The sequence below is a fragment of the Phalacrocorax carbo genome, chromosome 8 (genome assembly GCF_963921805.1).
Source record: "Phalacrocorax carbo chromosome 8, bPhaCar2.1, whole genome shotgun sequence".
Lineage (NCBI taxonomy): Eukaryota > Metazoa > Chordata > Aves > Suliformes > Phalacrocoracidae > Phalacrocorax > Phalacrocorax carbo.
In genome coordinates, this window is record NC_087520.1 from 9111078 (window position 1) to 9135709 (window position 24632).

General features: G+C 43.4%; 1 protein-coding gene across 2 annotated transcripts in view; it reads left to right on the forward strand.

Annotated features, from left to right (window-relative positions):
• Positions 1 to 16227, forward strand: part of SGCD (sarcoglycan delta) — a 225819-nt gene extending 209592 nt beyond the window's left edge. For both annotated transcript variants that reach the window (XM_064458539.1, XM_064458540.1), the window contains exons 7-8: positions 5325 to 5448; positions 7116 to 16227. In XM_064458539.1, coding sequence (XP_064314609.1) covers positions 5325 to 5448; positions 7116 to 7289 — 298 coding nt within the window. In that variant the 3' untranslated portion in view covers positions 7290 to 16227. The remainder of the gene's footprint in view (positions 1 to 5324; positions 5449 to 7115) is intronic.
• Positions 16228 to 24632: the final 8405 nt, after the last annotated feature.

Here is a 24632-nt window from a genome sequence, read left to right on the forward strand (position 1 = left end):
TGTGAAATCTTATAGCTGGTCAGATGGATACCATAAGAAATAATTAGAGTCATTAGAAATAATGGGCTACAGCTGCAGTAATACATGCTCTATTCTCAGTCCAGAGGTTTCTAAGAAAAATTAAATTAGCTCATGTTATCACACTGCTGCATCATATGCTCCTCACCTCCTGAGAGTAAACTTCTCTTTCCATTTCCATATGCAAGCACAGTTTGTCCCCCACACAGAAAAATTCCCTGTTGGGGACAAGAAATTCTGAAGCTTGGGGCCATTCCTTATTAAAAAAAAAAATAAAAATGAAAATAAAAAAGTGGCAGCAGCAGGTCCCCAGCTCACGTTAACTCCTTTCACATGTTGAGGATCATCCCTCTACTGTGCTGCAGCCTTTGGTACCAGCCCTTCCCCACAGAGGTACAGACCACTTCCCTCCTGGTCCTGCTCCGTGGGCTGATGGGCTCCAAGGAATCAGCCTGTATTTGCCCAGTACGATTTGCATCAGTGCTGGATCCAGGCGAGTATTTTTCCCCTTGAACTGTTTGCATCAAACTTGATTTTTTTAAGTAAATTATGTCCACTTCATTGGAAGCATGCTGGCAGCCCCTAGCTGCTGGTGGTACTGCCTTCCCATCTGTAATATCCTCTCTTCTCCCCAAACTCAAAAGGCTATTCATAGTACTAAGGAAAATGATGCATTATCCTGGAGGGGGTGAGGACAGGAGAGGGACAAGAAAGAAATATAATCCATGCTGCTGGAGTGATTAATCTGTTTATGATGAAGGAAATGAAAACTAGAAATCTGGGTAAGTAATGATCTTTCCAAGAGAATGACTTTCACTGGAACCACAATGCAAACTCATGTGCTGACCTCCTTTAAATTATTGCTCAAGTTTTCAAAGCAAAGCAGGGATGGCACTGAAAATTTTGCTCTCTTGTTGATTTCCAGGCACACAGAATTTCCAGCAGTAGGAGGAGAGGGGTCCACTGCGAGATGCACACATGCCATCACCTCTCTTTAAAATGTGAGATGCTTTAGAGATAGGTTTGATTAAAGGAGCTTAAGAGGCATGTTTAACACTGTCCTTTAAGCATAGTGAGCTGGAGAAAGGTTTTCCCTGCATACATCATCTCGCACATTGATATGCAGGCTGAGTGTGCTCAGTGGGAGGAACAAGACTAACAGTATTTTTGATGAAGGTAAGAGGCTAATATTGCAGCTTTGGAAAGATCAGTTATCCATCGGCCAGACATCTATCTTTGCCTATGGTACTTACCTGGCCTAAGTTATTACAGTGTGTAACCACTTCACAACCACTAATATATTTATCTTTTCATACACACACACACGTACCGCTGTGGAGTTGGGAAGTGCTATTACTTCTGTTGCAGAACTAAGAACTGAGATTAGGGGTCAGATTTGTTATGGCATTTAGGTACTCAATGGGATTTTCAAAAGTACCTATCACCCATTGTAATAAGTGGAACCTGGGTACTTTGATAGTTCTGAAAATCCTGTTACTTGTGTCTTTTCTTTTTAAATTTTGGGCTTACATGACACCCTGGGATCTTGAGGAGAAGTTCCCATGTCGTGGGTGGTCACCCAGACAGGAGGCTGTCTACATACACCTACTAGGAGACTGTAGGTGGGACAGGAGCAATTTTACGGCAGTGGGAGGAAGTAGCTTATCTCGGTCCTGAATTCAGCAAGCTGTAACTCTGTGGGCAGTGGCAAATTTACCTGCCTTGCACAGCTCTGTGAGAAAGGTCAGAATACGGTCCTGGAAATACTGGAGCAAAAATAAGCAGTGCCCATGATCAATAAAAAGGGCTTATGTGCCAATTGCTGGGATGGAAAATTCAAGAGCAGGAGCAAATAATGAAACGATCTATATTCAGGCAGCCACCTTTCCAGCCTACTGCTCTAAGTACAGGCTTACACCTAACCAGGAGATGTGAAGCCTACTGAAAGCTCCAGAGTATCACACTGGAAAACAAATGTTGATTTTGAACAAATTATCTGTTCATCGCTAAATCATTTTCTTTCATTATTAGTCTTCAAATTGGTTCTTCTCTGGAAGACAGAATTGGGTTTAAAAGCAGAGTGTCGCTTAAACACTTGCTTCAAATGAAAGTGTTCGGTAAACATTACTCAAACCCCCTAGAGCATAAACTCCTCAGCTGCTTTCTCTGGCTTTGCATAGATTTTTCAGCTCCTGGTTTAAAGACAGGTGTCTCAGGGATTCTTTCAGGATATCAGAAAACAATCAAATTAAATCCCTTACAATCATAAGCCCCTCAAATGCCAAGGAAAATTTTATTAAGACCTTTCTGTCCTCGCTTACAGTAGCATAAATCAGGACAAAAGTCCCATGCAAATAGATGGAGTTACACCAATATCGAACATGTAAGAGAGAGAAGAGTCAGACTCCAAACCCATAGCACAGGTACAAAACCATGTGGGCTGCAAGCCCTAGTTTCTCATCATTGGAAGAGCTAAACTTTACTGTTATAGTACTTGCACTCATTTCCACAGCTTTAAGGTTCTAAAAAAAAATGCCTGGGCTTCAAAATTACTTTTTTAATGTTAAAGGGATGGGGCTTGGTTAATTCAGCATGTCAGCAAGATTGCAGCTGCCTGAGCTAGTGCTTTAGGGTGACAGAGCGGGGTCAGCTCGGCTAACTTTAAAAAACACACGTGGCGCTGCAGGGAGTGGGGTGTGTTACAGAACAGCAGCAGAGACCCAGTGTCATGTGCTTGTCCCACATTACACCATGGGCTATGAGGAGGTGCTCGAGAGGGGTATTTGTCAGGCAAGAAACTCTGGAGGGATAAGGATGTGCCTCATTGCATGGGTTTTCATCAGTGTTTGTAACACACTGTTGTCCTGTAGGTTTTCTTTGGGTGGAGGAGGGAGAACAACTCAGTCACTTTATTAGATATAAAAAGAGAATAAAACTTTGGGACAATGTTATCTAATAGACTCCCAGGTACTTAGTAGCTTATTCAAAGCGTGGAATTAACTCCATTTGATGTTATGGGGACCTGTGTGCACAGGGGAAGATACACAAGGAAAAAGCCCCTCTTGATTCCCTCCCACCAGAGGAAGACATTCACCAATTTTCCAGCTCTTCACACTCCCCAGAAAAGTGTGGGCCTGGGAGGCTGCTCCAGTACAGGGCGGGAATCGAGAGCTGCTGCTGCTGCTGCAGATGAGTGCGTTTGCACCGTGGTGTCTGAACACTGCTTGGCACTACAAGATTTATTTCTTAGTGGGCAGAAGAGCTACAAGATTAACAGATGAACAAATATATTGAGACAGCCAAGATATCAAAGACACTGAAGAGTCACTAAGATGTCGGACAGCTGAGTCACCTGGCCATGGTTCTTAGGAATTATTTTATCCTCAGATTAGTTCAACTGTCTTGGGGTTTGGACACATCCTCTGGTGAATTTAGCTACAGTGACTTAAGACATTACTGGCTTCAGTTCTCTGCTTCTCCCCCAGAGGTTCCTGCCTCTGGAGCGGAGGCAGCAGGAGGGAATATGTGCCTGCATCCCAGCCATTGCAGCTCAGATCCTGGGGGCTTAGTGCAAGCCCTTCATTTTTCAGGGTAGATAGCAGCTGGTGAGCTGCACTACCAAGAATGAGAGTGTAGCGTATCCTGGGCAGGAATCTCCAGGGAAAACGTGGGGCAGACAGCATGTTACGCCCCTGTAATAAAAACCACCAGAGTGCATGTGCCAGAGCCCTAAGGCTGTGTGCTGTGGCTATTTTGACCATAAAGAAATTCTAACAGATATTGGAAAGGCAGTTATTGCAACTGGAAGGTCAGTGGGAATCATATCCCAGGTAGCACTATTTAATGTCAATCATTACTTGCAAGCTTTTTTCCTCCTCCATGCAATCTGCAATTCAATCAGGGGGAAAAAAAGTGAGTAGCAGCAGTCTTAACCTTAGGTTCCTTGTATAGAAACCAGCCAAGGGGTGATACCAGTGGAAGGATCAGAAGAAGGTTTATGTAAGATGTAGCTTTCCTGCAGAGAACAAACAAAAAGCAGCTCAGAAAGATTGTGCAGAGGCTGCTAACCATGAGACCATGCTCATTCCTGGGGCTGTGTATGCCTCAGTTCTTCCCTGAAATTTAGATTTAGTTGAGTCAGTCAGGAAATTACAGATGAGTTTGGGGTCTTGCGGGAAAGGTGTTTGAAAAGCAGCAATATGAAGACACCAACAAGAGGGAAAGTCATAACTTGAAAAGTGCCACACAGAGGGAACTGTGCCTTTGCTTTATTGAACTGTTGGCTGCAATAAATACAGCTGAATTCCCTCAGTCTCCCATAATGTTGTCTCAGTACCAGCAGGAGTCCATTTAAGAATACACTTGCACAAATGATTATGTATGAAGAGTAGGGAAACAGCTGAAGTGCCACTACAGTAATGCAAGCAAATCCTGAAAGCTGCCCAAGTAAGCTCCGTGGTTGAGTGCTGCCCTTGCGCTTCAGTTTTGTCAGTGCTGCCTGCCCAAAGCGGTTGAAGCAGAGGAGTTTCTGTCGCAGCCTGGCTGCCTGCGGCATCTGGGGAGATCATTGCCTAGATTTTGTGATGGTACAGTAAATAAATGGTGATAAAACCAACTAAGAGGGTACTCCCAAAGAGGGAGAATTGGTTTTTATTATAATTTCTAATACAGAAAGTAATGAGACACTGTATTATAAAGAAGAGACAAGTATAATACAAGACCTATGAATGGAGAATCGGCAAGGAAGACTGAACCTTGCACTTCTACATTCTAATGCTTCTTACAGCATTAACACAAACTGCCTGAATTAAAAGGTTTGGTTGTGTTAGCTAGTGCTGTAACAGGGTTGTCAGATCCCTGTGTGGTGTATCCATGGTTAGGAGGGTCAAAGCACTGCACAGGCACGCCTGGCTGTGTGCAGTGGGATGTGTGCATAGTAGTGGAGACCAGGAATTTGGGGGCCTTCAGCCTTTTTTTTTTTTTTTTTTAATTGATTTCCTTTATGCCCTTAAACCCTTCCAAACCTCACATCTTGCATATAAGCAAGTTGATTGTGGAGGAAGATCTTGCACCTTGCATCTTTACAGCATAGCAAAGTTGATGTCAAATGTTAGCAGATTGGTTTTGTGATGTGTTTTACCACACTCTGCAGGAATTCTTTCCACTGACTGAGCCAGACGAGGACCTGCCTGTCAGCAGGTCCTAAGGTGCCGTGTAGCGGGCAGTCAGGCTGTGCAAGACAACAGCCCGAGATTAAGTGTGAATATTCAACCCACCGAGCTCTGTAACTCCCCTTTCTCTTACAGGCTGGAGTCGCCTACGCGCGCGCTGGTGATGGAGGCTCCAAAAGGCATTGAGATCAACGCCGAGGCCGGCAGCTTGAAAGCCACGTGCAGGACAGAGCTCAAGCTGGAATCCAAAGACGGAGAGGTAAGCGAAAGATGCCAAGCCCTGCAGCAAAACCAAACCAAGCCACACATCTGCGGATTTGTAGCCTTCTGAGTCACTGAGCTGCTTCATTTGAAACCCTGGTGTGAAGGCACTGGTGAAGCAGGCCTTCCTAGCTGAGTTTCTGCTAGCAGTGATTGAACATATCATATGTAAACAAGCCTCACTGTGTGGCAAAGGCTCATTCATTATTTTTAAAGTGCTTGGATAATAGCATCTGTTGTTCAAGCAGATTTATGCAGCTGTAAAATATACTGTGCTCCTAAATTCTTTGTTTTCTTGTCACTTTAAAACAAGATTTACTTGGCCAACATAATTAAATATTTTATCATACATTTTTCTATAAGAAAAGCTTAATTCACCATTATTGATCTGAAAAGCTTTTGTAGCTGATGTTTTAATTTTGGAAAGAAAGGGAACATTAGGAGACACAGGTTGTTGTACTGGGGAAACTTCCAAAGAGGAAGAGAGAATAACTAAAACTGATAACAAAGAACAAAAGTAAAATAGGTGTTGAGTTAAGCCTCTTCTGGTGTCTCAAAAATACACGAGCACAGAGTTGTCATCCCCTCCTGCCAGAATGATGGAAGACACCAAAGGATGTGGCTGAGGAGCTCCCGCTGGGGAACCCACCAAGAGCCTTGGTAGGAGGAGCTTCTCATTGAACACAAACCTCCCAGCAGCAGGGCTCCAACATAAGCTAACATTTTCCTATCTTAGTGGCAGATGTAATAAATATAATAGGAATTTATTGCAATCCCTGTTATTTCTGAACATTTTCATTTTAAGACATTCCAAACCCAGAGCAGGGGTGCTAACAAAAAAAAAAAAAAAAGAAAAACCCTACCTAAAAAACTACAATTGAAGTCATTGAAATCCAAGGCATTTCACCACTGCAAGCAGTTGCCTCAATGTTTTAAACACTAATTTGCTTTTAAAATACATATATTGACCTGTTTCTTTCAGGAGATTAGATGGTTGGATATTGAAACTGAAGTGGAAACTCTTACTGTGATTGGAAGATAAGAGCAAATACTCTCAGTCACCCTGTAAAATTCCGGTGTGTAGGTTATGTTACTGTGCTCTTCTTGGTAATGTTAGAGCACTCCCCTGTAGCTGCCACATGTTCGCTTTTATGTTCTCTCTTATAAGGAGAAATTCAGGTCTGTTGTGGCATTTAAGTTATTTTTAATGTACATAAAAGTGTTACACGTAGACATAAAATATACATAAAAGTCAGTGCTGTGAGTCTGTAAGCGTAAGTGGCAATAGGCTCACAGTGCCAGAAGTCCCAGTGGAGGAGCAGAGTTGTTGTGTAGACATGAACCATACACGCTCGCCACCTAGCAGTGGGGTACCTCTGGTTGGGTTAACCCAAACTCAGAGGTGCCCCAGGAAGCTACAAGACAAGAAAACACAGTGGGTAGATTACCAGAAACAAACTGCAGGTCTTCGGTGGCTCATGGTAAAGGCAGGTCTTATGCTCACCCAGATTTGTGTCAGACTTTCCCACCTTAATACACATGCCTACCCAGCTTTCGTAGCAGCTGAATTGTCCGAAGGAAGCTTCTTTAAACAAAAGATCAAAAATGACATCTGTCCACTAATTCTCTCTCTTTTTTTCTTTCTCCCCCCACCTTGGACTTTAGATAACGTTGAATTCTGCAAAAATCAAACTACCTAACTTGCCTCAAGGATCTTCCTCTTCTGCAGGGTCCAGGCAAAAAATCTACGAGCTCTGTGTGTGTCCCAACGGGAGGTTGTTTCTGTCTCAGGCAGGCACTAGCTCAACCTGCCAGATAAATACAAGCATCTGCCTTTGAGAGACAATTTGCAGTGGGGCATCACAGGCAGCACAAAAGCCAGTTCTGGTCTCACAGATTGCAGCTGCCAACTATTTTTACTAGAACACAGAAAGCCTATCAAAGACTTTTTTTGTGTGTGCGCGCGCGTGTGTGTGAATATATATATATAAAAAAATATATATATAAAATATATATATATCCTCTGTGTAAAATGATGTTTCAGTACAAGGAATCCCAGGGTGACCCTGTTACATTTGTGTAGCATTTCTCTTTCCCACACCAAAATTGACTGGTACAATCTGCTGAATTGGACTTGATGCTCCCCTGGACCCTTCCATATTAATACAGTCTAATGATCACCCCTCGTTTTTGATCATGTTCTCAGACCAATGGGATTGCTGGCTGGGCAAGACCCTGGAACCAACATACAAAGGGAGGGGAAGCATCTCTGATGATTTTTGCACCATTAAATCAGTGGCATGGAAAAAAAAAAACAAAGCACACCACAAAATAGCCAGATGAGCTGTACTGATCCCCTAGATTGAGCCAAGATACCTAAGATTAAATTACGCTCTTTAATTTTCACCTGAAGCATGGCTCCCTGTTGGGAGGCAAGGATTGCACTTGGCCAATAGAAAAGTCCAGATCTTGCTGGAATAATCATGTATTTTTCTGAAGGGGTGTCAGACTTGGCTGTATGTGGCCAAGGATGCCTTGTGCTATTCAGATGTCATTCATCATCTCTAACCCTAACCTAAAGTCATCTCCGTGCTAACGAAACTGGTGTTGCATTCAGTTCTTGGAAGGAAAAAAACTCTGAACGTTGGACTTAATAGAAAAATCCTGAACCTCCTTAGTTAACAGGTGTCCTGGACCACCCTACACAGTCTCCACTGGCACCTTTAATTTTGAAAATATTTGAGATATCATGTGAAGGTTTGAAGATTTAAGATTTGGATATTACCTACCAATACCTATAGAACCAGAGAAAATTACTTGTTCTACCCATAGATACAGAGAAATTCATACAAATTAGATGTGTATTGTGAATGCCATGCCAGAATTTTTGTCATCTTTTTTTTCAGGGTATACGGTCCAAGGTCACTTAGATTTGGTGGAGACTGCAAATATCAGAGATGCTGGCAATGAAACACACTTTTTTTTAAGGATTTTTTAAAGACTGTGACAAAGCCAGATTACTGGAAAGCAAGGGCTTTGGGTGCTGCTTCCTCTAGGATTTGAGCCCCCAAAACTCTGTGGTTGAATCTCTCCCTGGGTGCATTTTTGTTTATTTAAGTCCAGGAGTCACTTACGGGCAGGACAAAACATGAAATCTGATCTGGTAATATTACTTCCACAGTTCGAGTTTTGAAAAATAAAGAGAAGAGCCCAGATCACTGAATTCTGACCCATAATTGCATCCACATGCATGTAAAAATCCTTGAAAAACAACTGTACTAATTACTGCAAAAGCGTCCAAGCCGCAGTAGATCTCACGAGGACAGCAAGGTTTCCAAGCTACTGAGATGCTTTGAAAATATTACCTCATGTGCGAATATGACAGATCTATGCCCATCCCTAGTGATATATAAGCAAAGCTGGTATTCGTCAAGAGATCTTCAAGAAAAACGTAGCTGACAGAATTATTTAGAAATAATTTACCCCATTCCTTTTTACAGATTTTCACGTATTTTCTTGTGGTCTGGAGAGTACCAGGGTTTGAATTTTTATTTTTTTTTTAATGAACAGTTCTGGCTTAATCCAAAACTGGCTGGACTCGAAAGATTTCTATGAAGTTTAGATTAGATATGTTCCTGCTTAACAAAGCAACACTCCCATAAAATTTATTCCTGAAAGAGGACTGAATGATCTGCTTTTATTTCAGTAATGTTTTCCGATTAATTAATGAATTCAAACTATTTGTTAATGAATGATTCCTCTAATTGTTATGTCTTGAGTCAATGTTTGAATGCAAAGGGTCACCCAGGATAACAATTGTATTGGGACACAGGACTATACCATCTCTGTTCAAAGAGGGGAATTGTGCCTATGCCTTAAGTCAATGCACTCAGCAAGGAGAAGCACATCATATTTATCATGTTATTAAAACTAGTTTATTTGGGGGGAGGGACAGGAGGTTGTCTTGGGAACTGGTCGTGCAACTTAAAACAGATATTAATGAAATGCATTAAGACTGTAGGGGCACCTAGAGTGATACAGACTTTTTTTTTTACCATGTTAAATATAGCAAAATACTGTGTGCGTTACCTCTGGGACCACAGCTGAAGTCCCATTCATAATCCTACTTTTACTGTAGAGTTTTTTTCCCTGTTTCATTTAATACTGATCACAAACATTAGAGCAAGCATGGCCCAATTCATAAACAAATCCCGTGCGAGCAGTTGTGAAGACATGTGCTGCAGGAAGTGTACCCTGTACAGAAAACAAGTTGTATTAACCTCCCCATCCCTGAGAGGGATGATGAGAAAGTCCAGGCTGGACACAGGGACTGACCCAGCAGGGATGCTCTGTCCTGATTCCCATGCTCCGCTCCCAAGAGGCTGGTGGCTCAGTCCTCATCCCCACACACCCTCTGGGTGCTCTGCTGAGGATTTCCCTCCCAGTAAATTAATTTTGAGTGGCTAGTCTTGCATGGTGCTGGGCTCTTGGATGAGGTTGTCGCCTTCTCATTCAGCCATTTATTTTGGTATGAGTTTCTGCGGGGGAGCTGGTAGGGATCAACCTTACACATCACTGCAGATGCTTCTCTGAGGTGGACAAAGGGTACCTCGATTACGTCTACATAAAGGAATTCTTGTTGCTTCAATGTTTTTTACAATCAAGTTTCCATCTTAAAAAGCATAAAATGAGATGCTGTGATGAAAGATGAGAAATTGTCACTAGAGAGATTGACCCTGTATGGCAGCTTGTAAATCATTTGAGCCCCACCTGAATTTTAAGATAGCTGTTTAGATGATGCTGCCTGTGCTTGTGTTGGCCACACAATGAGTCCCCTCCTGTTCAGTGAGTGGCAAACCAGAGCAAACAAGACTGTGTATCTGAGATCCCAGGGGAAAACCAGGCGTTTCGTTTAAAAGGCAGCATGCAAGGCCATCCAGCTAGCTCATGCTTCATTGTGTGGTGTTGGGTGCTGTGTGGAGTGACTGACTCACCTGTTGGATGAGGCAAATGCATGAGAGTCCTTTTTCCTCCTGCCTTGCCCTCACAGAAATCCCTCACAGTTGCTGTACCTGTATGGGTTGGTTTTCCCTCAATCCATTTAAACTAGAGCCTCCCTGGCTGGAATTTCATCCATATGCTCTACCTGCCATTGATAAATTGCCAAAAACAAACAAGGGCTTCTGTATTTCTTTATGAATCGGGCCTGCAATTCAGTTCAGTTGAGCATTTGCTCTTTGGGGAGGTGATGTTTATCTCAAAGCGGAGTTTAGTTTTACCTCCCAACACTAAGGCGAGGCTGGGGTGGGTGGTGAATTTGTTTCTGCTGAGCTCAATGGAAGAGATGCCAACAACTTCACGACCAGAGCTAGGACAGAAGCTGGACAGGTGAAAATTCAGGGCACTGACTGCAGTGGAAACACTGCCAGCCCTTGGGGTGGCTGTGGGACCAAACCCTGATTCATCACTGGGTGCAACTCTGCTCTGCAGCTGTGAGCATTAAAACCCCATTGAAATGCTAATCAAGGAACTGTGAAAACTGAAGTCCATATACCTTAGGCAACCGTGAGTACTGCAGTTAAAGATAAATTCGTTTATGTATTGTAACTCTTAACTTTATAGGGCTTCGGGACCTTGTGAAATTTGCTTTAGATGCGACACTTTAGTAAGCAGTCAGGAAGATGACTGTCAGTGCTCACCTGTACACCAGTACTTTATCCATATGTAGTGTATGGCTCTTCTGCTGTCACAGGTGTTAGGATGGTTTTTCTAAAGGAAAAAGACTTTGCCATTAACAAAAGCAGAGGTCATACACTGATTATACAGCTGTATCCATTCTCCCAGTTTCTTTGTGGGTTTTTTTTTTGGTTTGGTTTGGTTGTTTGGTTGTTTGGAGTTTTTTGTGCACTTTTTGAAGTATATTACCCAGTAGTCAGTGAAATGGGTAGCTTGAGAGTACAAAGAAATGTTAACACTACGGGAAGTCATCAAAAGGGGAAGACAATAACTACTAAAATATGTATAAGGCCCCTCAAGGTATACATTTTTTAAAAAACAAGCATGCATAGAATGATTTATATCTGTTTCTCTCAGTCATGTGCTGTCAAACAGCTGTATTTTGAGAGGGGTTTCTTTTCCTCCTTTTATCAGAATATCACATATATGCACAAACAATGAAGTTTAAGGCATAAATTTAAAAATATCATCTGCCATATACAGTATAGCAAAATTATGTCTAAATAAAAAACCCCTCCATAGAAATTTCTCCAAGCTTAAAGAGAGATTCCTGTGGAGCTTGTGAAGATGTCAGGTTAGTTCACATCATACGACTCTGCAAATACAGATGTTCTTAAAGGAAATTAGCTTTTGTCATCATAAGATGCGCGCTCACATACACAAATACATACATGTATATATATATATACACACTCACATACACTTGTTTACAGCAAAAGCCAATTTTCTTTTTATTTGTTGCTATGGCTTTAAATTTCACATTGCAAAAGACAGTGAGAAAAAGACCAAAGACTTACAGAAATTCATCCCTCCTCTGGTTGCCCTCACACCTGAAATGCATTAACTTTAATGGTGCTTTTTCAAACTGGGCAGGAAAAATACAGGTTTATCCCCAAGCTGCATTTGATACAGTAAAGTGGCAGGAAAATTCTAACTTCATTAAAGGGGAGAAAAGGAAATAATGTGAAAAATCTTTAAATGTGTGCAGAGAGCAAGGTTACCTGAAATTTGAAATGTGAAGAAATAACCCAGAGCACTAAAAGATGTCATCCTGGGCTGAAAGTATAAATAAACTAAGTAAATGCTACTGGCTGTTCGCTTACCTGCACTCGAGCATTGGCAGATCAGGAACTCCAGTAGCTGCTCAGTGACGAAGAGTATCTGTGCTGTAATGATTTTTTTTAAAAGTGCATACAGTAAAACAAAAAAGTTAGAGGTTGTGTTCTTTTTTATTTATTTTTGTTATGGCTGACATTTTAAATTTTGAGATTTCATCATCCAGAATTCACCCAGCAAATGCAGGGCACATTCTTGCGAAGCTTTGCCAAGCACTGGATTGGTGGTTTTTGACTGCAAAAATACTTATTTTTATTGCCATTGCTGTTGAGGAACACAACCCCGGCAGCAATTCCATTTTCCCCATTTTAACTTTTTTCCTCAGTTCTGAAACTGCTGGGTAATACTTGGGTAGCCAGTGTCCTGCCACACATGGGGCTGCGGGCAGGTGGCCAGCGGCCCCCAAACCCCCATCATGTCCCTTCTCCATCTTGCATACCCCCAAAAACCAAAACCTGCATGTAGCAGAGGTACTAAGATGAAATTTGGGACTTCTAGGGAAATTCTGCGCTGCAATTGCGGTGTTTTCACAGCTGATGTAGCTGAGTTTACGGCTGTGAGTGGAGCAGGGTTAAACACTGACGTGCCGCTGATAAGATTATTCAATCAAGTGTGGAGTGAATTAAACAAGGCAGGTAGGAGGGAGAGGGAAGAAATGGCAAGAGACATCACCCTAATCACAGTAATGCAGCAAACTTCTCTGTTTACACTGTTATATTTTAGATTAATAACATCCATTTTACTAAATATGGTAGCAATTATGCATAATCTTTCATGGTGCACGGTGGAATTACTGTCACTGAAACCACTTACAGCTTGGGATTGTTCAAGATTGCTAGGGTGTTGTTTCCGTCCACAAAAACCACAGTGGCTTAGATGGAAATTACAGTGAATAGCTTGTATTTAGATACTTTTAAGACTGCTATGGTTGAGAAGCCCACGGCTATGCACATACAGCCCTGAGGCTTTCTCATTTCAGACTCTTGTCCCGCCATTTGAGCTGTATTGTGCCGTTGTGAAAAGCAGCACACTTTCTTTATACAGGAAAAGATGGATATTTAAAGCTGCAGGATTTTTATCTGAAGCAAAGACAAAAATATAATGATAGTGCACCACTGAGATCTGCCATCCAAGTCACTTTAAACTAGAGGTGTGAGTCCCTTAAAAATTAATTTGCTACAAGTGTAATTCCTGCAGGAAAGTTAGCACCAGGGTCACTCCCAGGAAATGTCTCACCTTATTACAGCCCAAAGCCACACGGTGGCTGGGATTTTCCACCACCAGCTGGTACCAATGGGCTGCCTGTTCAGAGGAAGCCAGATTTCCTTTGAGGCAACTCATTTCCATGGATTGAGTTCTTGTTAGTTTTTCACCAGTATTAAAAAATAGGAAGGATGTGTCCACTGTGAAGCAATATGTAACTGTATGTTTGTCTCGCATTTAGTTGGCTTATTCTTTCTGCCAGCAAAAGAAAATATCAGAAGGAGGAATTCGTGCAGGTATTACATTTACGTTGTGCCCCACTACCAAATGCTTTAGGTAAAAACATGCAGCCTTAGTTAAACAGTCTTTTCTTCTAAGATTAAAAAGGACTCTTTGGAGCCTTTCATCAGGTCCTACCCAAATGGAAAGTCTCACCATCTCTAACATATTTGCCATTATAGGAATAGGCCCACTGCAAAGCATAGGTCATGTGCATCTTTGCATGTAACAGGAATTTTAAATTGCATTGTACTCTCACATTTTTGCCTCATTCAGAAGGCTTAACTACTGATAGGAGATAAAGCGTTCTGAAGCCTGCTACTGCTAAATGCATTATCACTTTCTAAAGCAATGCCGTTTCTTTGGTCTTTTAAAAATTTCCTCATAACAGAGTCCTTGAAACATCTTGAGGCAGGCTCACGCTGGAGAGCAAAAGAATAATTATTTGTGGGAGGTTCTATTTTTATCGAAGGCTGGATTGTAGATGAAAAAATGTTGCTGTTAGAGTTTCTCCCACACTTACTTAGCTGCAAACACCATTACCCCCCCCAACACTACAGCTAGATTTCTCTAGGGTGGCTGCCTGTGGAGCAAGGAGTTAGTGCCTGCGCTAAGCCAGAGCCTGATAATTTTGTCTTCATCTGGGTCCTCCTCTGGGCTTGTGCACTCAGTATCGGTGCTATTATTGATGTAGTGGATAATGAATGAAACACTTTGGCAGTATTAATGATTTTACAGATGACATGTGTCTGCAGTCTAAGTGGTATAAATAACACTGGTGGTTGCTGTTCTGACAAACCTTGGACCACCTTGAAGGCATCAGCAGTAATTCCAGAAGGTGCAGCTGAGCAGCTCTTAAAGCCACTGCTGCTTTGTCCTGGTAACACCTGTACAGGATCCAAGGGGGTGCTGTGGGGATGGTACCCCAGAATGCTGCCTCCCCTTGGGACGCCTGTGAGGTGGAGAGGCTGGTGGGTGGCTTTGCACTCTTATTTATCTCCACCCCACTGCCAGGTCCTCTGCACTAGAAATAGCAGCAAGGCAGGACGCCTGCCTTGGGAGTCTGGGCTGGAGCAGTGCAACAGGGCCATTCACAGCACCACAGCACAGGGGTTCAACTCTGTAGCTGGTGTAGATCTGGATTTGGCTCCATTTAACTCACCAGTAGCCTACATGACCTGAGAGTTTGGCCCTAAAGGTTTAACAGCTTTCATGAAATCAATAGGAAGAGTTTGGCTGCCCTGTCTAAACCACAGCCTGGGTGCTCCTGGGGGCAGGCTGGGACACGGACCCCTCACACCTCTGGGGTTTCCCTGTCAAGTAGGTGCAGGTAAAGAGCTCAAGCCGCTGCCTGGAAGCGGAGGCATGTCCATCCAGCTTGGCTTTTTGTCACCACCACAAACCATGCTGGAGTTCAGCTGGGGGTTTGGCAGGTAATGTGTGAAGCAGGTCTCGCCGGGCAGGCACCGGGGGTCTGCCGGTCCCGCTGGTGGCAGGGCAGGGCTGCGCTGTTTGCAGAGTGGCTTGCATGGGGAAGGTGCTGCTAGAGGGATTCACTTTCTTGTCCCCCCCGTTTGTGGGTTAGCAGAGAGCACAGAAGTTAAGATGAACAGATGTTGCCCTTGCTTAGCATAGTAAGAGCATGCCAGATACCTCATAAAGAGCAGATCTGAGCAATTATATACTATGTTTATTGAAGAAGGGCTCAGTTGACAGCATTCGCACCTGGATTTCTCCCTAGATCCGAGCTTTTCCTGAGCTGCGACCCAGATCTCAGTCTGGAGCTGCACTGTGCAGTAGTTTGGGAGCAGGCAAGGGACTGGCCTGCTGGGTCTGACTCAGATCCCTTTGGCTTTTGGGTTTGGGTTTTTTTGCCCACCTATTATTTGAATTGGTTTCCTTGTGCACAAACGCCATTAGGGTTGTCGATATTAACACAACAAATGCTCCGTGTAGGTAGACCCAACAGCAAAACAACATCCGGTGCAAGTCAAAGCAAAACCCCATTCATCTACGGCAGCAGCATAACAGGCATAATCCATATGCTTATGCTATGGCCGTTTTCATCTGTGATGGTAAAATACCTTGTCTGACCTCTACTCTGATAATCACCAATGACCTTGATTGTGTAAACAGGACAAAATTAATTTGAAGTCTTATCACAGTTCTCATTAAGAAATACAGATTTGTTTTGGCTTTTTTTCTTTTTAATTTATGTATGTGTGTGGTTGTGTGGGAAAATATAAAGCTTTTTTTGTATCAAATAACATCAATCCTTGCACACTCTATGCAAAATTTTGTAAGCATTGCAATAATGCTATGAATTACACAAGGAACTATTTTAACTTTATTACACTTTCTGTATAAAAAAATTTGTATTTAAATGATTTCAACTGCAATCTTGTAAAATATATTAATAAAATAATGATTGTTAAGAAGGAAAGAGGTGTTGAGGGGTTTTTGTTTGTTTGTTTGACCATGGCACACATGAATCACACCTCAAACTTGTCTGTAGGACACAGATAGGATATGTCTGAGGGATATGTCTATATATCTGTACAGCCATAGCACATGCCAGACTGGATCATAGTAGTGGTGCATTTCACGGCATCAAGTCCCTGGATACATTCATGCCAAAACTGTTGTAGAGGACAGAATGAGAATCCCTGCAATGGCTGTTGGAAGAAAACCTCTTGTCAGTAAAACAAAGAATAACTCCCTTTGGGGAAAGTTGAGTTACCGTCTTGCTTACTGTTTTGTTGAACTTCTCACCCTTGTCCTGGCTTTAGACTCTCACAGCCAGGAAGTGTTGCAGACATTGAGGTCCTGCCTGAGCATCATAAATCTCTCAGGGGATCTCTGCCTCTCTCAGTAGAGGGGATCTGGTGCTGCTTGTGCTCCAAACCAGCAGGAACTCAAGGTTTTCCAAGGGGGACCAGAGGCAGGTGCATGTGCCTGGGAGCGAGCCCCTGCCTGTGCACAGCGTGGGGAGCACAAGCTCAAGTCTGCCTGCAGAAAAAAAAAAAAAAAAATTAAAAAAAAACAGCAGCCAGGACCAACCTGCAGAACCCCTCTTGAAAACCTCTGGCTGTTTTAACGATCCATCGGTTTTAGTTTAATTGGCTAACTAATCAGATGCTCATGGGTGACTCTGCACATGCCAGGCAATCACTTGTGAGGGCATTTTGCAGGAGCTGGGTTTTAAATATGAATTTGTTCACCCTGGATTTTGTCAGCAAATGAGAGCACTGATTGAGGCTCATTATCTGAACAAATAGCAGGAATTCAATCCGGCTGAAAAGATATGTGTGCCTTCCAAGTGCACAGAGAGTACGAGCCCTGTCCTCGCCACTGAGACACTGCCAAAAATCCAGGCTGTAGGGATACTTGTTTACCATTTTGTAGGAGCTACTGTTTACCAGGCTTCAAATAAGTTCACTGCGCCCTGTTCAGTGGGCACGAACAGCCTTTCTCTCGCTCACTGGGTTTTGGACTGTTTGCACTTGAAAAAAAAAATATCTTTCAGCTGAACTTCAGCTGCAGTTCTTGGCCTGAATTTGGAATTTCTAGCAAACTGACAATGAAATAATTCATGAATTAACCCCCATTAAGAAGCATGTTGGCAGGAACTTCACAGCACCCGCAGGAGCTGCAGCTCTACGTAGCTGCATGGGCAGCACCCAGCACTGCCACGGCAGGCAGCAGCTGGATCCTTCCCCAGTCCCAGCAAATTCCTCACCAGCTGCCTGAAGGTGTGTTGTGATTTAAGCAGTGAGTAGTTACGAAACTCAGCCTTAACAGCAGCATAGTTGCAGTGTCCCCATGCTAGCGATGCAAAGTTCAATACTTAGTAGCAACAATATATTAACTGTTTTTTGCAGCCTGGGAAGCTGTAGTTAAAAACAGGATTTGTCTTTCAAAATGGACTCCTGGGAAAATTATCAAAGTGTAATTTCTTCCCAGGTATCTCGCCTTTCACTTTTTAAGACATATTTCCCAATTTTTGCTTTCTTTCCCTTCTACCCCTATAGGTAATTCATTGTTTCTTTTTTTTCCCCCTAAATATCAAACCAAAAAGATGAACCAAACAAAAAAGAATTACAAAAGCAGAAAAGAACCAGTGAGATGAAATGAGTCCATTTCATACTCTGTAAAATGATAACAACTTCAACATTTTAAAATTTTATGTGCAGACAGGTTTTTGTATTTTTCATCTAAGTCTACTACAGACAAGTTGCTGCTGCTGAAGTTCGGTTGTTAAATCAGGGTGATTATTTTTATTTTTATGAACAGTGTCCAGAAATCGGTGATGAGACGTACCTGTTTTTAACACGTTTTCTCCAGTGCTGTGACCTTGATCCTTCTCTCCTTAAACTGAACAGAAAAATCCTCCTGAATTTAGTGATGAAGGTTCAGACCTAAATAGCTCCAGTGCCAAATGTATCCCAGAGGAAGATTATATGGCCTCATTTAATAGAGAAAAAGCAAGAAGTCTGGCCTGCAGCTAGAACTTGGCTCTTTTCTGCAGCTGTTTCTGAATAAAAAGCAGAGCACAGGTAATCTTTAAATATTTGATTCACACTATCAGGTTATTGTAATATACATTAGTGATATGATCTGCACTTTTTAAAATTGGGGTTTTTGAATAGCCTTTCACATAACAGCTCTGCTTCAGGCCATCATACAGCTAAGCTTGTGTAACATGAGCTGTGGTATTTTCCCTTTCACACCTAAAGGGACATTGTTTTTACCCTATTTCTAGGCTTTGCTCTCAGTCTCATAAGCAGCATGGCAACACAGGCAGAAAAAACCCCACTGCCTCCTCGCTGAGGAATGCATCTGGCCATCTGCTTTGCTCCATTCAGTGAGCACATGTAGGGAGGGGGAAAAGCACAAAACACCTTTTAAATCTCTGAAATAACTGCATCTGGCTTGGTTTTCTGCTCCCTCCTCTGCAGCATGCAGCTGCAGAGGCAGAGTTGGCAGCAACCCGGGTTCCTGCTGGGGCTGGACCCCTCCTGGGGCTCCTGGTCCGTCCCACCTCTCCTTCCTCAGCAGCCCTATTCCTGTGCCGCTGCCTGACTCAGACTGGGAAACACAAATATTTTAAATGGCAGTATAACCCACAAGTAGGAATCAATAAGAGCTCACTGCTGCTCAGTCTTTCAGCACCTTGTCAAATAAAAAATACATCTGCATTACCTGGCCTAAACTCTACCTACATCTTGAGTTTAGTGGCGGAGAGCTCCAAGCCGGCCAAAGGATGCTGAACATGACTAAGATGGGATTTTTCACTAGTTGAATATGGGTCTTACATCTGCTTTGCCAGACTGGGGAGATGTAAGGGGGAAAAAAATAAAGCACAAAAATACCCCAATACCTGCACATGCCAAAAAGTGATGCTGTATGTCTGTATGTCGGCCACTCTTAGCCTGAGGCCAACCAATGTGCCACATCTCATCTCCTGCCCTGGGGGCTGGGGTTTTGATGGAAGCTACTGCAGTTGGGCTTAGCTGCACCATGCCCCACGGCTGCAAACTGCTGCATCCCCAGTGCTTCCAAGACCGAGGCAGGGTGATGGGGAAATGCCCCACTCCACCCAGCACAGCGGGATGCAGCCGGGCAAGCACGCCAGTGCTCCACAGCAAGACCTTCCCTCCCTGCCATGGCAAGAAGTCTGTCAGGAGGTATGAGATTCAGTTTTCACCCCAATGTGTCCTACATGACATATTTACATAGGTTTCAAAGCACTTACCAGAACAAACCACAGAGTCCCCAGGGGTGAAATAAGCCGTGTTAGAGCTGGCGTTTGACCCAGAGAGGGCCACATTTAGCTTAATGACCCTGCCAATGCAAACCAGCTCTGCAAAGCAGCTGACTGCCAAATCCAGGGTGATGAAAAACTTCTCATTGCTTTCTAGTATCAGCGGGCTTAGGAATAATAACTGACTGATTCGGAAATGTGAGCATGTATGCGTGCGTGTGCACAAGTGGGCACGCGTGCGTGGGGATGGGGGAGACACATTGCTGAATAATGTGTTATTTTTGTGTCACTTGTAGCAACTCCCCAAAGCATTTGGGTATTTCAGTAAACCCCAGTCTCAAAAGAGAGTTTCTGCAACACAATCATCTTGAACCATAATAACCAAATTTGAAAATAACTATCATCTGCTATAACAACATTAAAACATCTATAGTGGAACCATCAGGCTGTGAATGTTATGGGAGCTCTGCAGACAAACACACACACACACGACTAATAAAGAAAACAAAAAGGAAAAAAGCACTGTCATTTCCAAGAAAACCCACAACCCACCACCTACACGATGAACTTTTAAGCACAGAGTGCAACATCCAATGAATTATTTATGAATTAATTTGCAATGAACAGTTTAGCAGTCAAAGGAAACATAAACTGGCGGTGCAGCCCTGCCTGGGGTGATGGCAGGGGACGCGTGTGCGCTGTTCCTGTGGCAAGACGACATTTAGCAGTACACACTAAGAAAGTTTAAGACAAAAAATCCAATTCCTAGCAAACACTAGCCTGATGTACTAATAGCCCAACATACCCTGTGACTGGCACATGGCGTTGCTTGGCCGGTGCCAGGTGGCAGACACAAGCGCTTTCTGGTCTACAGACATCTGCTGTGGAGGAGTCACCCACTGCCTCGCACCTTTCCCCCACCGCTGTTTTTATGCGAAGCTAAAACACAAGTACACTGAGCTGCTGCTTAAAGGCTAATGATGGGAACAAAGAAATCAGGAGGTATAAAGGCTACATCCCGCTTTTAAATTAATTCTTTATGGCCAGGCTATAAAAGGGGCTGTCCCTGCCCAGCGCTGGAATGGGCTCTGCAGTGAGGGCTCCACACCAGCAGTTGCCTTTAGCATGACATTAAATTAATGCTTTATGGGTCTTTTTTTCTCCTGCCTAGTTGGGATCCCTGGTTTGACCGTGCAGCTGCAGCCGAGCCACAGTCCTGATGCTGGCTGTGCAGCTGCACGGCATGCTCTCAGGCTAACTGGCTGCTGCATGCCTTGTTTCTCTAATGCAAACATGGATCATGGGCATAAACAAACCTGGCTGTTTCCTGGCAGAGCTGAGAACTGCATTCAATAGCTCCTGGGGCAAGGGTGACGTGGGAGCTAGCAGGAGAACATAGGCAGGAGAAGCCTGGGAGAAACCAAAAACAGAGCAGGCAGGTTGGCCCAGACTGGGCTGTCCTGGGCTTGCTGCAGCTCCTGTGGCATCACCAGACACAGGCCATGCTCGGTCACAACTACTTGTACAAATAGAGCAGCAGGACGCTTCCTGCCATAGCTCCTGGCTTCTGTAGTTTGACCCTAGCAAACACAGTGAATAGTTTATAAATGCTTTTGGATCTCTTTTTTTCCTATTTATTTCTGGAGCAACACAAGAGACCTGCCTGGTTGCAGTGGAATGGCTGAGATTGTCTCTCCCCTTAAAGCACAGTACAGCTGAGCATGGTTTAGCGCCCCTCCCACAATGACTTTTATAATGGTCACTTTTTTAAGTTATATGCAGCTCCACCGCCTTTGCTTCTGGTTGTGCCCCTGTCCCCAGGCCCAGTGTCATAGTGCAGAGTCCTGACAGCCACATAGGGCATGAGGTTTTTTTAGCAGTGCCACAATGGAAACTCTGTGTCCAGACAGCCAGCGTTTCTCCACAGGGAGAAGAGCAGCATAGCATCCCCTGGTAAGTCTGACTTGCACCTGTGTAGGCTCTGAATAATAAGGTGAAGCCATGATGGTTTCCCAAAACAAGTGAAAAACTGCCCTTTATGTTGTTTTCCACCAGAAAAATGAAGGTAAAAGCAGAAAGATGCTGCGCTAGTTCAGAGAAGTTCACATCAACTGATCTTAGAAACCAGATGAAATATTTAAGACACCTTTGCAGTTCAAACTGTGCTCGGACTTTGGCTGTTGGGAGGAGGGTCGATGTTTCCCTCCCAAAAAGAGCAGACCAGGCAGAGCAGCTGAGAGCTGCAGAGTCAGGAGATGATTTTTCAGTTTTTCTCCTTTTTCTTCCTTTCTGCTTTCGCTGCTGACTTCTGGACCTGAAGCCTCTTCCACATGGGCTTGCTGTTTATCAAATCAAATATTTGGGTGGGACAAAACTAATGAGCACAACGTGCCGAGGTGAGACCTGTTTTTTGGCAGTTTTGCAGGACAAGGACATAGCACATACAACCTCTGTCATGGAGAGAGGTCAGAGCATGGTGAGGCAGATGGAAGCTGGTGGGACCCATGTGTCCCAGAGGTGAAAAAGGTACATAGACACAGCCACCAGCTTCCAGCAATGACTGATGGATCTTACTTGGCACTTTTCCTTCTCTCACACATGAGGGGGTGGGGATATCAACCAAACATGCCTCATTTATTTTCATCTTAGTTTTCACTTTCTGATTTGATTTTTGGATCTCTGTAGAGGATCGTTGTTAGGGAGCTCAGTAGAGACAAGACACCCTAACTGTCCCCCTGCTGCCATTTTAAGAATACCCACTGCTTTGCTCTTTCTTTCCTCAAGAAGATGACAGGAGACAGCAAAAATGACAGCAAAAATATTGAAAGCTCTGCAACCTTAGGGCAAGTTCAAGCAGTTCCCACTGAAATCAGAAGGCACTCAGTATACATATAGAGTGTCACTCCCATTTTTAAGAGATAGAAGAGCCAGCTTAAAATGAAAGGGCCAAAGTTTGGCATGGTGTGAATGACAGTTTGGATCCAGATTCATCCAAACAAACCATAGACTGATTTGGCTCAGGATAGCTGATGCAGGCTACTCACTTCCTAAGAAATACATGACTAAAAAAGACACCAGGGCTGAAACAGGAAGACTAAATTAACTAATTAAATAATAATAATAAATAATAAACTGCCCTTGGAAGAATATTTGCATCCCTGCTTTGCACGAGGACTGCAAGGAGGACTTTAAGATAAGCCTTAGAAGGTGCAGGAATGGAGCCAGAAGGCAATTCAGGGTAAACAATACATTCAATAAATTACAATTAATTATTTGCAATTAAAAAACATTTATAAGCTGCTAAATTCCATTAATATTGCATGGCCTATAAAGTGATCCCTAATTGTGTATTAAAGAAGGACCTCTCTTTTTATGTTTTTATCTTACCACATAAAAAATAATTAGGTGAGGAGCACACTGCCCAAACGGGCCCATCATGCAGCAGGCAGTAGGCTGAAAGCTATAATGCACGCATTATAGCACTTTGGGCAGCAGCAGAAATCTGGATGCAAGAGGAATAAATGCAGCATGCTTGGGGTCACTGAGAAACTGGGTTTCTCCATCAGATGTGGAGCTGATCTACTGCTGTAAAGGCTTTGGTGTTATGTGCAGCAGAAGTCACTGCCAGGCGGTTGTAAAGTTCCATGGACTCCAGACAATAACTGCGTCGGACCTGATCGCAATTACTCACTCAATTTATGAGAGCAGTTAGGACTTGGGGATATTGTTATTTTACTGTCGACAGAATGGAAAGAACAAGCTTCATTGCACATGCCTGACTCTTGCCTTAGAAGGACCTAAAGAGAGACCAGAAATGTTAAATTCACCTCCTACCATCCCAAAGAAATGGAGAATTGCCAGTCACTGAGTCTGTATCAACCAAATACCCATCAGCCAACTACCAGCCACGCTGTGCTGTGCTGTGCGGGAGTCCAAGGTATGTGGGCATCTGCACCTGAATGAAATAGTTAAAAGCCATCATAACAATTCCTAGGCTGCAAATCCAGAAACACTCTGGCAAATCTAGAAGCAATTGCTCTTTGGTCAAATCTAGAAAAGAATACACTCCCCCAAGGATATCGTGACAGAGTGACACTAGAACTCTCCCAGCTTATCTGGGTTTGCTCTGTGCTGAGATGAAGTCGTATATAATGTTCTTGTAACATACTCAGTTGGTTGCAGTCGGATAAATGGCCAATTCTTAATGATCCTTGATAAACTGCAAAATTGATTAGGCAGTGATTTCCCACCTTGGATTTTTCTGTGGCCCTCAAGATTTCTTGCTCTTGGAATTTGTCACATCCATGAGAAATTAAGCATGGTGCCTTGCTCTAGTGGTAATTTCTCTGGCTTCCCTCAATGCCAGAAGCCAAGTGGAGGCTCCTGGAAAATTTGCTTGCAGCAGGAAAGGCTTAAAAGCTAGCAGTTTTCACTGAAGAAAAAAAAAAAAACCCCACCCAAAAAAACACCTTGGATGAAGTTAAACATGGGATTCAGAGTCCTTTGCTTTTACACTAAGTACACAGAAACCCAAAAATACAGCACAGGAAAGGCAGTCATCCTCCACCAAAACAGCAGCAGACAAATTTCTTGCTCAGCACTAACCAGGCTACGATCTCAGGCATGTACATCCCACAGCATAGTCCTGCACCAGGCAGCAGCACCCGCTGTCAGCACCTCTGGGCTGGTGCTGCGCCGGACCGTGCAGACATCCCTGCCCCGAGCTGCTCCTCATTGCGGTTAACGAGAACTCGGAGTCAGAGTGGGCAACTACAAGTTTTTACTATGAAGTCACCCAGCAGGCATTAGAAGCTTGTTGGGACAAGAAAAAGGCCTGTCTCATTAGACTGCTAACAACTAGCTTTAACTTACATTTTTCAGGGGACCTTTTTTCAGTTTAAGCCTTTTAGGAAACTGTCGACCTTAGCAAAAATCTTTTCAAGCAGGAAGGCACGAGCAAGCAGGTAGCTGAAAGAATTAGTGATGAAATTGTATTTCCTGATCCGGAAGCACCAAGTCTAGGTCTGATTTCAGTGGGAACATCCACGTACCTAAAGAGAGGCATAAGCTTCTGAGCAGCCAGT